This window comes from Otolemur garnettii, unplaced genomic scaffold (assembly GCF_000181295.1).
Source record: "Otolemur garnettii isolate 467f Iridium unplaced genomic scaffold, OtoGar3 scaffold00036, whole genome shotgun sequence".
In the NCBI taxonomy this organism is placed as follows: Eukaryota; Metazoa; Chordata; class Mammalia; order Primates; family Galagidae; genus Otolemur; species Otolemur garnettii.
Genome location: NW_003852431.1, coordinates 14,386,523 through 14,400,554, shown reverse-complemented (window position 1 = coordinate 14,400,554; position 14,032 = coordinate 14,386,523). Strand labels below are relative to the sequence as shown.

Genomic DNA, 14,032 nt, shown 5'->3' with positions numbered 1-14,032 from the left:
GAGGAAACAAAAAGAAATTCTAATATGGTATGTTTATATACTTAATATATAACCATATAACTTAATAACAAATCTAGAGCACATTGTCAAGGGAAGGTGTTGAAGCTTTGAGGTTGGCCTCTAGGAAGTAAGTCTATCAAAGAGACTACAAAAACTACTATTTAATGTTGTTTTGCATAATTTTTGTTGGGCATATTTTAGGAATATTTGTAGTTTATCTATAGCCAAATCAGTTGTTTTTCAAGAAACAATTATTTCTATTTCTCACATCTTTTGGTCAGGGAGGGACTAGAATAGTAATAGCACCTCCTATGGTCAAGAAATTACAAATCAATAAAAGACAACAGGTGACATAACATATATATAACCAAGGGATTAGAGCCCTGCATTAGGATTTAGCAAGTAAACAGATCATCTACAAAACTCCACTAATCTGTGCAATATCCACAGCCATGATCAAAAGTTGACTGAAAATTCAATTTGCAGCTAGAAAATGTAAATAAACATCTTAATGTAAATAAACATCTCTTGTCAAAGAGGCATCATGTTACTAAGAAGAAAGTGAATAATGCCTTGCAATTAGTCAATTAAGAAGTTTAGCAACTTCATTACTGCAGATCTACCGAGAGAGGAGTGTAAGCAGATTATAATTCTTAGTACAGTCCAGTGTAGGCATAAGAGACCACAGAATTCAATAGAAACTTGGAAGAGAGAAATAAATTAAGGAAGAAAGGATGGTAATTTTCATCTAAATTAAGTAGATGAGAGGCCTGTCCAGAAGTCTGCAAATATGTGGTTATTTAATTAAATCTAAAAATAACAGATCTTTGCTCTACGAGCTTAGAAGAAAAGACTTTTATGAATTTCTATGCTAAAACAGACCAAGCGCGTATTATGATCTAATGAACTACTTGATTATAAGGTATCCTATAAGGTATATGGGGAAAAGTCAATATATTTATTATATAGTTCCTCATACCAAGAATTTTATTTACATTTATTAAAATTCAGCACTACATTTTATTCATGTATGCATTAAATTAGTTCCATATCAAGATACTGGGGGTTTAATGAGAATTCTCATCCTCAACAACTATATGACATGGTGCAAATACAGTGCTGGGTACTAGTATGTACAGGATTTGTATAGAAAAGGATGGTCTATGGCACCATGTGATTTCTGTAAATATGGCTTCTCCAGAATGTCAATGTAGAGATATAAATTCTGTCAATATATTATTGATGATAATGCTTATGTGTAGCCATCATAACCTATAAACAAACCAATAAATAATGCCTTCTCCATACTGAGCATACCTCTGTTAGCCTCTGGACTCTGAATCTTTAATCTGGATCTTATCTGTGCCTGACGGGATTTGCGAAGTTGCATTAACACACCAGTGCTTAAATCTGTAACTGTGAGGAGTAATAATTCTTCTCAGAAATCCTTTACTAAACATTGATTAGCCATATTAACTGAGTAAGTATTTATTTTGGGTATCTGCCCTGTGCCAGGTAATATGGTACACACTGAGACGCCACAGTAAATAAATGGACCCAAATCTCCTGGAGGCTACATTTGTGTGAACATGTGCCACCCTCCCCTGTACTTCTCACCATGCCTAGCTCAGTGACCTTCTGAGTGTGGTAGACTGAGAATGGCCTCCATAGTAATGTCTGCATTCTCTAACCCAGGGAACGTGTGAATTCTGCTTTATACGGAGAAAGATTCTTTGCAGTTACAACTATATTAAGGATCTCACAATGGGGAAGTTATCCCGGATCATACAATGTACCCTAAATTCAAACACAAGTGTCCCTATAAGGGGGAGGTAGAGGAATATTTTGCACAAACACAGATACAACACACATGCACACAGAAGGCGACATGAGCAGGGGGACAGAAATTGAAGTGCTGTGGCTACAAACCGAGGAAAGCCAGCAGCTATCACAAAGAGTCAAGGATCGGCTTCTCCCCTTGAGCCTCCAGGAGGGAGAGGGGCCCTGTTAACACCCTGATTCCAGCCCATGGATGCTGGTTGTAGACTTCTAGCCTGCAGAACTGCAAGAGAACAAATTTCTGTGGTTTTGCCACCCAGCTTGTGGTAATTTGTTATAGCAGCCACAGGAAACTAATAGGGTTCTCAAATAAGCTTTAAAACTAAATAAATGGCATGAAGTCTAGTGTTTAGGCTGGCTTTCCAAAAAGGAAAAAAAAAAAAGAAGAAGAAGAAAACATAACACTTTATTTTATCTTCTAGAAAAAATACAGGGGAACATGTATGAAATAGTTAAATGTGTTACCTTGAAAATGCCCCGTAATAAAACCTCACTCACATTCCCTCTATATACAAATATATAAAAATAACACATACATGTATTACATAAATGTCAATAGTGTAAATTGTTGATATCATATTTATTCTGGGAGTAAGGCGTTCAGTAGATTGTTATGTTTAATTTATTAGTGAAGACAACGAATCCATTTGTGGCTGTTTTACTTATGCATTTTTCTGTTACCCTTTCTTGTGAATCTCCCGATGGAATACAATGCATTTATTATAATAAACTTCTCAACACATACAAGGCACAGATTCACACTGTAAATTTTCTCCTGAGAAGTTGAAATGTTTAATGCATTTAAGCTGCTGCAAGTGCTGATGTTACAAAAGAGGCCGTTTCCATGTAGCTGCTGGTGATTCACCTCTAGCAGGAAAAATGGAGAAGATAAACTTTGAAAACATGTTTTTGAATTACAAACCAATATAAGAACACTATTATTGCAACTTTGTTAAAGATAAGAATGTCTCAATGGGATTAACTCTACATTACTATTGCCCTAGTTCAGTATTTTTTCCAAAAGAACAAATTTCCAATGCGTAATTTCTTAACTTTTAAACATAGTATATGTGTGTGTTATTCCTTTCTTTACTCCGAATGTATACTGGTTAGGTGTCTACAAGGTCACAGTGAGAGAAAAGATATATCCAAGAAGCAAACTATGAATGATTCACTCATTTAATTTGAGTATATTTGTAAAAACTAGACATTGGATAACTTTTAATGTCAAATGCAAATATCTGGGACACAGTGAGTTACATCTTAATACTTACATGAGAATTGCATTTCAAAACCAATTTGCATTCTGACTTAAAGATAAAATCAGAAAGTTGGCCAAAGAAAACTATGCAAATTGCACTCTTGGCAAAGAGGGGAGTATTTTGAATTTGTAAATAACCCTTTTCTTAATTGTAAAATAGACATGGTTCTATAAAAAGTATGAATGTTATTGGAATTCTGTTGCTAGGATGGTTTATTCCAAACCGGTATTTATTATCAAAAATGATTTATGACAAGTGCTCAGTCAAAATAAATGTAGTGACCACGGCGGGAGGTAATGCCCGTGTGACTCTACAGAGAACTTTCTTTCTTTCACCAACTTCAAATTCTAGTTGCTATGGCATCTGGTGACAACCATAACTTTTGAAAATTATCACCATCTGCCCACACCCCCTCCTAAGATTTTTTTATATGCCCACTCAAGCAACCAAAATAACAAACAAAAACTCCACAAGCAATCACAAAGATTGTTGTTTTGTTTTGCTTTTGTTTTTTTTAATTATAGATAACCTAATGGCATAGTATTCGATATGGAAAAAGACACAATTAAAAATTTAAGGATAGTTTTTATTTCCCAAGAAAAGAGATACTTCCAGAGAAGAATATCATTTAACTAAAGTGTTCAACTGTTGAAAAGAAAAATTAAGGAAACGAATTGGAACAAATCAATGAATATGTATAAATTTGGCTAAATTAATCAATTTTATATTTACAGGACCAAGTTAGGCAAGTGGGAAAGTAAATTTGCAATCTTTTATTCTTTTCAAATGTTACTACTTGAAATACAAAAGTCCAAGTCAATGTTCATAGATAGGTCACAATTTAAATCTTAGACCAGACTTGAGGTCTGGGAGAATTTTTGTTTGCTATTTCTTTTCTCAACTTTATTTTGAAGTTTGTATGTTTGCCTCTTTCTTTTGCTTGTAAAAACAAATTTTAAGAATTCAACTCACAGGTTAAAAGCAGTAGAAATTTTATCCAACTAGTGATATTAACCCTAGTTTAACTAAGGTTAATATCAATAATATGGATATATAACATAATTGTTCAATTTAAAAACAAACAGCACACTTCCCAATCTCAGGAAGAAAGAAAAATATATAATATTTTTTTAAAGAAAGCAGTAAATATAAATAAAGTTCTGGTATATAAAAGTCTATATATTCACATTAAATCATATTTTCTCAATGCACTGCTTCCTGGGACAAAGGTGTTATTCTCCTTGATAACTGTAAGATTTCTTTAGGGATCATTAGAATTCCAGTTAGTATTTTAACATAGTAAATGATGTTCCCCAATATGTTAAGATATTATTCTGTATCCCTTGAAATCTAAACTTCTGCATCTACAACTCTATGTCAAAAGGGGAATCATATTGAGAATACTAAGGCAACACCATTCATTTGCAAACAGTGAAACTTCTGGCAAGCTCAGATCTTTGGACCAATGTCTAAAAGTTACACAGCCATGAAACAGGCGGCAATGAGCTCGCATGCCCTGTTTTAGAGCCATTAGGGGGGCAAAGAACACTGAGCTGACGTCCTCTTTCTAGTCTGGTCCCTTCTCAGGATGAGCCTCTGGTCCCTCATTCTCCTCTAGAAAATCACTGCTTAAGGAATTTTTTCAAGTAAGCTTGACAGAAGTTCCTGGTATGTGGGTTCAAACACATGAGAAAGAGAAAAAAAAAATTTTTTTAAAGTAACATATCAGAACAAGGCAGACCAACTGAAATACATAAAATGATCTTACTTCAAAAACGAATGACCATATTGATGGGTCAAATCGAAACTGTCTTCACTGTCTCCGTTCACCAAGCCAGGAAAGTGTGTACTAGATCTCAGGAAGAGACCTTTCAAAAATGACTTGATGTTTTGATTTGGGGTTTGGGCTATGAACTTTATTTGGAAACTTAGCCCCAAATTCCTGGATGGTGTGGGTCTATGCAGATTAGGCGAGGTGTGACTATATGCAGATTTTTATGGCATTATCTTACTTAATCATTGCTTTGTAATGAATTATTTATAGCCCTCACCTTGAAAGATTAAATATTGGCAGACTATTTGGACCAGATTGTTCCTCTTTTAATATGAATAAAATGTAGGATACATTTTTCCCTTAAAATAATGATTAAGTAACAATTGACAGTCAATATAAGCTTACCAAATATAGAGAAAGGATTATTAAAATGGTTACTGTAAAAAAAAAAAAGGACTCCAAACCACAGTTTGTTGAGGGGTTAATTATATCACAAAGACTCTTAGGCCTTTCTTTTATGAAACTCAAGTCTTTCAATCATAAAATATGAAAAGTTAAGATTTTTAATACATGGTACAAAAGATCTTCCCATGTAGTTCCAAGAAGGCGTATTTTAAAACAGGACGTTATCATTTCATTTGGTTAAAATATAAACAATCAAACTGTAAGAAAGTACTACATTTTTTCCAAGTCCCTAATTCAGAATTAGAATATGAGGCACTAAGATTCCATTTCTTGAGAAATATAACTAGACCCACAGAAGTGCTGATAGGATACCTGACTTGTGAATGATTCCTTTTCAGCTATTAATTTCATTTTTCTATATCTCAGTGTTCCATGCAGAAAATTAGCACAAAAATACAAACCCCCATGAGAATTTCAATTATTTGCTCTTAAGAAATTTTGGTGTATTGATAAAAAAAAATGCATAACATAAATAAATAGATGAAAGAGCTTAAAATTCAATTTAACAGAAGTTGGATAAGCACCCACAAAGGGGAATGAGCTGTTCAGACATTGCTGCAAAAATTAAGGCAAGTTAGAGACAGTCATTAACTTCAAGGAAATTTCACCCAAATACAGAATGTGAATTCAGACTACCCATGATTATATTAGAACATACAGAAAGCAAAGTTATAAAGAAAAAGAAAATATTGAAACAGAAATTCAGAGAAAAAAGGAAAACTCTGTCCACATCTTGCCAGATTATTGTATCAGGCGTGTTACACAACATTTACACGTGTATCTCCTCAATAAATTTCCATGAAAACAAGAATAGAAATACTACATGTTATATAATAATATCATCATTACCTGATTTTGCCCTTGGCTATGGTTCATTTCCTGATGAAACATCAAAGATGGGCAAATATATGTTTATGTTAAAAAAAGAATTAATGGACACATCCAGGAGGTAGAAATCAAATGAGTTATTTTTGCTTCAATGTGTTAATTAGAATTGATCATGGTATGGAGCTTATGCAGTCAATACTATAGAAAAAAACTATTCTTTTACTTATTGGTTGTCAAAAACCTTCAATTGGTTCTAAAAGAAATTTATCAGTTTGAGAAAAGTCAGGAGATACTTCTATTTGATACAGTTACATCTTTGTTACTTAGATGCATGTCTACCCATTTCTGAGTTTTTATGGAATGAGAACCCACCATGAAATCCAGAGTCCTAGGTTTGAATGACCACTGACTGACAATGACCAGTTTATTGACCTTGAGAAAGTCACTGATTTTCTCTGAACTTCAATTTCTTAATAAGAAAACAAGGATAATAACTTGCTGTTTGCTGTATGTGGGAAGATCAATTAAAATAATTTCTAGCATTGTGCTCGATTAATCGTCATTCATTTTCTTTTAAATAAAGAAATGGTGGTAATCATAGCACAGCTTTGAAATAGACTCTCACTAGCAATATTATCTTAAGGTGCAGAAAATAGAGTTGACGTGTATAAGTATCAACATAACTATAGGTATATGTAAAGGCTCTGCCATTGGCTGGCTTTTAATATTTTTGGTATAAATAAGTCGTACGCTTACCTGTTGGGGGAATTATCCCAGGAGACATGAGGCCAGGGACAGAATGTGGCATGATGTGAGAGCTCTCAGGGGAGGTGACACTTTGAGTTCTCTTAGGAGGCCTTCCAGGTCTAGAACTGAAACAAACAAACAAAAAATTTTTACAATTAAGCTGTTGTCTTACACATCATTTCAAAGTTGTTTCAAGTGGTAACATGGACTGTAAATAAATTTGTTTCAAGGACGGTTGCTTTTGCAGTTAGATGTAATAGACTTCCATCACTAATTAGATTACATGCTGAATTCATTTTCCTCATTGAAGATCAGCCACTCCTGATGCATAATTCATAGCCTGCACCTCGTTACCTGCTTCTTCATATTAATATCTATACACAGTTTGAATTGCCTCGTTTGCATATGCTAAAGTTCTGCATGCAGCCTTCAGCGCGAAAATTATGCACTAACTTGTAATAATTATTACAGTCAGCCTGCTATTGATTTATGAGACTTTTAAAAACCAAATATGTGTAGTACTTGTAATGAATGATATTTTAAGGTTCTTCAGGAAATTAAAAGGCAATGGCTGCCTAAGGAAATGTTCTGCTTGTTTGATTTAATACTACAGTTAGCTGGGAGGTGGAATGAAAGAGTGATTCAGACCTATAGCACATTTTTCGATGATATGTTTTATTACTTCGCACTGCTAGCCAGATATCTAGATGATAAATGACAATACATATCTAATGTGTGAAAAGGTCTTGCAATTTCTTTATTTTTTGTCATTTAAAAGATAAGTCAAGTTATCATTTAACCCTTATTCTATTTAAGCGAAACCTCCCCACACTAAGTTGCCTTATTTTTAATATTCTACAATACATTGGAAAGACTACGATTATTTGTAAGACATTATTGAGAAAGTAGCAAATAGCTTCTTACATCTGCCTTTAAGATAAATGAAAATACTCTGAATTTTAGCAGTATTTGCGCTATCTATGCCTATTGCACAAGACTAATTATTAAAATTATAAAAGCGGAAATTAAGAGGAGACAGTATTCGCTATCCTTGTATGAAAATAACACTACTTATATAATGTTAAAATGTTTCGAATAAATTCTTAGCATTGGGTTTCCACCTTTTGCCTTGGTTATTAAATATGCTTTTGTGAAATGCTCTTCCGTCATTTATCTAGCCAATATGTGCCTAGATATATAAATATATATAAACCACCTTATAGATTCTCGTGAGTAAGCATTTCCACGTTTGTCTAGACTCATCAGAAATCAAGAGATCTGATCTCTTTTATTTAGGTTAGTAATACATATATAGTCAGTGAACAAATACAGCAGAAGCTCTGTAAGCTGACCATGCAAAGGACCGTGATAAACTGATGACCATGGGGAGGTGGTCAACATAAGGAACTAGCCCTACTGACTGCACTGACAGGTGCATGTGGCACATGTCTGGTCTATGAAAATCAAGTCCATTTAAGCAAGTGGTCAATGTGGGGAGATGGTTCACTATGGGGGTTCCACTGTAATTATTAACTCCCGTTTTCAAGTGAGTACATTAAGGAGGCTAATGTGGGAGAATGGTTTTTTTATTTTTTTGTTTTTGAGACAGTGTCTCACTTTGTCACCCTGGGTAGAGTGCCATGGCATCACAGCTCACAGCAACCTCAAACTCTTGGGCTAAGGTGATTCTCTTATCTTAGCCTGCCAAGTAGCTGAGACTACAGGTGCCCACCACAATGCCCGGCTATTTTTTTGTTGTTGCTGTTGTTTAGGAGGTCTGGGCTAGGTTCGAACCCATCAGCCCCAGTGCATGTGGCCGGCACCCTAACCACTGAGTTACAGGTGCTAAGTCAGAGCATGGGTTCTTAATCTTCAAAAGTTTGTGCTCATGCCCAGTGGGAAAGTCTGATGCATAAACAACTATGATACAAACTACAATGTGCTAATTTCCATAAGAAAGTTGTAATCCAAATTCTAATTGGAAGTCGGGATAGATGATGACACTCCCATGTTGAGGGAAGAAAGATGGCCGTGGGGTCATGAAAAGATAATTCTGAAGGTTGAGTGAGAGGTGCAGAAGAAAGTACACTCCAAAGAGAACTAAAAGAAAGTGTGAAGATGTTTCAGATGAGTTTAGACAAGTGAAATAAGAAGAGGAGCATAGACTGACACCATCAGAATCATTGTCTGGAGCCAAATCTTGGAGGACTCTAGAACAAGAGGGAGACTGTTCCTTTGCATTTTGTTAATCAGTAGGGATATTGTCCTTCTTATAGCTCTAAAGTATTTCTCTAGCTACTGCTTCTTATTCTTTATTACTGTTCTTCATGGCTTTGTTTTTTTTGTTTTTTTTTTTTTTTTTGGAGACAGAGCCTCAAGCTGTCCCCCTGGGTAGAGTACTGTGGCATCACAGCTCACAGCAACCTCCAACTCCTGGGCTCAAGTGAGTCTCCTGCCTCAGCCTCCCAAGTAGCTGGGACTACAGGCGCCCGCCACAACGCCTGGCTATTTTTTGGTTGCAGCCGTCATTGTTGTTTTTGGCGGGCCCAGGCTGGATTTGAACTTGTCACCTTAGGTGTATGTGGCTGGTGCCTTAGTCACTTGAGCCACAGGCGCCAAGCCTGTTTTTCATGTTAATTGGTTTTTAACTCTTGTTATTTGCCTACATTCAATCAACAGCCCTCTGGTAGTTTCCTTTCCTCCTGATTGATATTTGCGGTCACCATCACTTGATGATAAGGTCTAAGGGCTAAATAAATATACACCTATGGCCCAGATCTTTCTCCTGGGATTCAGGCAGATTAATGCTTATCTACCAGAAATCTGTGCTTGGATGTTCTACCATAATCTAAGACTCAGCTTGTCCAAATCTGAACTCAGCATCCGTCCCATTAAAGCCCATTTTGCTTTTCCTGGTTTAGCAAAAATGGCATCTAATTGGCTAAGCCACAACTCTAGGCCTCAGCTCTGTTTTGTCCTTATCTTGAATACTTGAATATCATCTCCACAAAGTCTTTCTATTTTCTCTCTTATATCTCTACTCCTACCTTCCAGATCAATCCCTGATTTCTTATTTGATCTACTGTCCCAGCTCCCCAAACTCTTTCCAAGACCTAGTTTCCAATTTTGTCTCGTTCCAGAGCTTCCAATTCTCCATACTAACTCCAGAAGATTTTTTGTAAAATGGAAATTTGACCATTTTTCATTCACTTAAAAATAACAATAGTTTCCCATTATATTCACGGTTCTTGCCATGGCGCCAGGGGCTCCCAATACTTGTCCCGGCCTTGTTTTTCCAATTTCACCCTTTTACGTCCACATTCACAGCTTGTATTTGGCCGTACTGAATTTCTTAAGTTTCCTGTGTTGCTTTGTTCTCCTATGATGCTCCCTTCATAGGAGATGCCTTCTTTGTCAGCAAATCTCTTCTCTACACCACCCCATCCTCATCCCATTTTACCTGGCTAAACCTGATTTGAACCTTCGTCTCCTCCTTCCTAACCAATTGTAGTTACTATTATTTGCCACGCACTCATAGCCTAAGGTGAACAGCTCTCTCATAGTTATTTCTGCGTGACTCCAGATAGCTTCCTGCTTCACTCCCAAGACTGCATGGCAGAAAGTCCATAAAATATGCCTCTGTCCCTTGAACACAGCTCACTGTCTGGTTCACCTCTATCTATTTAAATAAATCTTAACCTTATTTGTAAAACCATTTCCCTCAAATTCCTTAAGTACCCTGCCTCATCAATTCCAGTGGTCACGAAGTTTCCAGGAAATGAAAAGTAAGACATAAAAAATGTTTGGAACTCTAAGTATAAACATAATGTTAAATATAAATCTCGAGCCCAGAGAATGAGAACGGAGGCTTTGGGAGATCTAAAGCAAGATGCCGTGAAAAAAGAAAAAGGAGGTTGAAAGATTTTAGCCCTTTCGTTGGTTCCGCTTTTAAAGAAAATGCAACTATTTAGGAGTGCTTTATTATTCTGGCCACAGGAGTTGTCCCAACAGCCCTCACTCTGGAAGTAGAAGGCAGGCTACAGGCTACTAAGTAGGAACACTTTAATTCACGCTGTGATTAGAATAGACCCAGTGGGCTCCTTTCACCACAGATATCTCCTGCCCAATCTATCACATTGCCTCAAATTCCACCAATAGAGATTTATTGCTTTCCTTCTTGAAGCTTTAAGTTCTTTTAAAACCTTTCATTAAAATGCAAATACTCTTGGTGGTGGTAACACCCTAAAGCCATCAACTAACACCCTACTGGGGATTAGTTTCAATTAGGTGAGAGCACAGTCCTGAGATACCTAAGCAAAGAATGGGAGAGACTGAGAGGGAAGACTTGGAAGGATGAGTAAATCACTTGCCCTTTTGCCCAAGAGCAAGACCTTTCCTTGGAGTTATACACAACTTCTTAGCTGAGGGGAAGTTGGAAAATTTACGTATTAACATAACTTTCCTCTCTGCTTCACAAACTACAGTTTGGTGCCCTTATTGACAGGCTTGTTATTTTACTGCCATCTCGGTCACTAACTTTGGGGTGGGCAGGTTTGAAGACTTCAGGGAAGATAATCCTAACTGAATACTTAAAATTCCTTCCAAGAAGAGTTAGAGCACTACCAAGACAAGGAGGGCACTGCTGTCGCCAGAAGCAGATATCACTGCCTGGGTAGATCCAGCTGTAATATTGGCTTTACCAATTTATCAGAAGGTACAGCCTTCATGTACCTAACCTCTCAGACTATCTAATTAAATTGGGATTAAGAAAAAAACTGAGCGCTTTGTTAGAAATCACTTACTCTTAGAAAGAAAAATAAAAACGTAACTGAAAAGAGGAAGTGAAATAATTAACCAAACCATTTTCTTTTGAATAATCACTTGCCTCAACAGTAGCCACTGTTCACCCACCCTTATCCACAGCGGTGACCCGGCGCTGTCCCAGAGGATCTGAGCAAGCTGAACGCCCCTAGTGCTAATCAAACAGATGACCTCACTGTTTTTGCCAGCTTCACACGTAGGACAGTATTTTCAAACATCTGTACTAAATGAGGAAAGCAATGGCTTAGAGATGTCCAAATCACACTTAATACCCCAAACACTTATAAACTCCCCCAAGTGTACCCTATTCTGCAGTCTGAATAATCCCTCACGCACACACACACACATACACACATCTTCTTTCTCTTGTTTACATCACTAAATCAATCTCCTGCTAAAATCGGTCTCCCTCCCATCACTGTACAATGTTTAGTAATTCTTCTTAGCCCGTTTATTGTTTTTTTTGTTTTGTTTTTTTTTGAGACAGAGCCTCAAGCTGTCCCCTGGGTAGAGTGCTGTGGCATCACAGCTCACAGCAACCTCCAACTCCTGGACTCAAGTGAGTCTCCTGCCTCTGCCTCCCATGTAGCTGGGACCACAGGCGCCCGCCATAACACCTGGCTATTTTTTTTTTGGTTGCAGTCATCATTATTGTTTGGCGGCCCGAGCTGGATTCGAACCTGCCACCTTAGGTGTATGTGTCTGGCAACTTAGCCACTTAAGCCACAGGTGCTGAGTCCCATTTATTGTTTTTAATGCAAGGTGAAATAGAAAGCTAACGTAACAAAAGTGATATTAACAAGAGGCTAGTCCCTCAAAAATGTAAAAGTCATTTGAAATGATAGAGGGAGGGTACTCTCACAGATCTTTCAATCCCCACCCTCCCCACAGACATAATCTTCCACCAATCTTCTGTAGTTTTTGAGAAATTAAGTCCAAATCTCTTCCTAAGTGTAAGGGAAGACAGACAAGTAAAAATCTGTGAAGAGGCTGTGATGAGTACAAATTAGGGAATGTAATTGTCCTGCAGAGATTTGAATCCTACCTGCTTGGAGAAAGGAAACGAGTTCTGTTCAACCATTCCCTGATTCACTTACTCAAGAGAAAAGGACTACTGCATATAAACTCAGGGCTAGACACTGGGGATGTGAAATTAAAAGACAAGAGCCCTTCTGTGGGGAGGAAGATAAAAATCAATCTGTGGGGTAACAGTGTAGCTGAAAAGGACATGGCAGTAAGTGAGCACTGAAATTAGCCTTGGAACACTAACAGCATTTAGCAGTGAGAGCAGCTTGCTGATCTACGAGAGTTCACTTGCCCTGCCCAATTTACCCACCCCCAGGAAAGCTCCAGCTTGTTTACAGGCATTTTCCCCAGTAAACTGCTCCTACAAAACCAAGATATAAGAAAACTTTATAGATACATATTTATATCATAGTATATTAAATGTTACATATTTACATATAAATAATGTATTTCTGATTGGAAAGACATAATTTGCTTAAGTATTTGCGTACCCACTTGAACATTATGGAATCATGAAGAGGGATGCTTATGAGTTTATGATAACACGAGAGAAAACTTACGTTCTAAGTACCATGAAAACGCAAAATACAAACTTGTCAGTTATAGACATATCGGAACATGAGAAAGAGACAGAGAAATTGAGTAAAGTAAGCACTACACATAGAAAAAAGACTGGAAGGCAGTAGGCTAAAATATTAAGAGTGGCTATCTATCAATAAAGGATTATACATATTTTTTTCCATCAGAAGATTTTCATTCCTGTCCTAACCATGTATTATGTTTAAAGTACAAAAAATCGATTTTTTAAATCGATTTCACATTGTGATAACTCTGATCATATTGTTCAGGGACTTTGTTGTGGACAAACCATGACCCTGGCTCAACTTTATCAGGGCCCACGGTTCACCTCTCTCTGTATATCCTTGACCTCACACAGTTGCCTTCTTTATCTTTCTTCCCTTTCTATTTGAATTCTAAAATACCTGCCAAAAGCAGATGGTTATATGTAAAAATGCTATCTTTGCAGAAACTGTAAACTAAATCTGAACTATGAAAAGTACTAACGATCACTAATACCTTCCCAACTAAATCAACCTCAGGAAATAGATGTAGCAAAGCAAAAGGGTGCCAACCATCGCCCAGGATGAATGTCTGTACTGATTGTGTATAGACACTTCAACCAAAGAAGCAGATGATTTATAATCTTCAATTTGAACATGCACAGTTTTTCTTAGAAAGATATCAACTTGTTAGTGGAATTTTTTTTTTT

At 36.7% G+C, this 14,032-nt stretch overlaps 1 protein-coding gene across 1 annotated transcript in view; it reads right to left on the bottom strand.

Moving 5' to 3' along the window:
• The window catches only part of DACH1 (dachshund family transcription factor 1), a 431,057-nt gene that overhangs the window by 244,831 nt on the left and 172,194 nt on the right, over positions 1-14,032 (bottom strand). Inside the window, exon 3 of the mRNA XM_012805095.1 lies at positions 6,925-7,040. Coding sequence (XP_012660549.1) covers positions 6,925-7,040 — 116 coding nt within the window. The remainder of the gene's footprint in view (positions 1-6,924; positions 7,041-14,032) is intronic.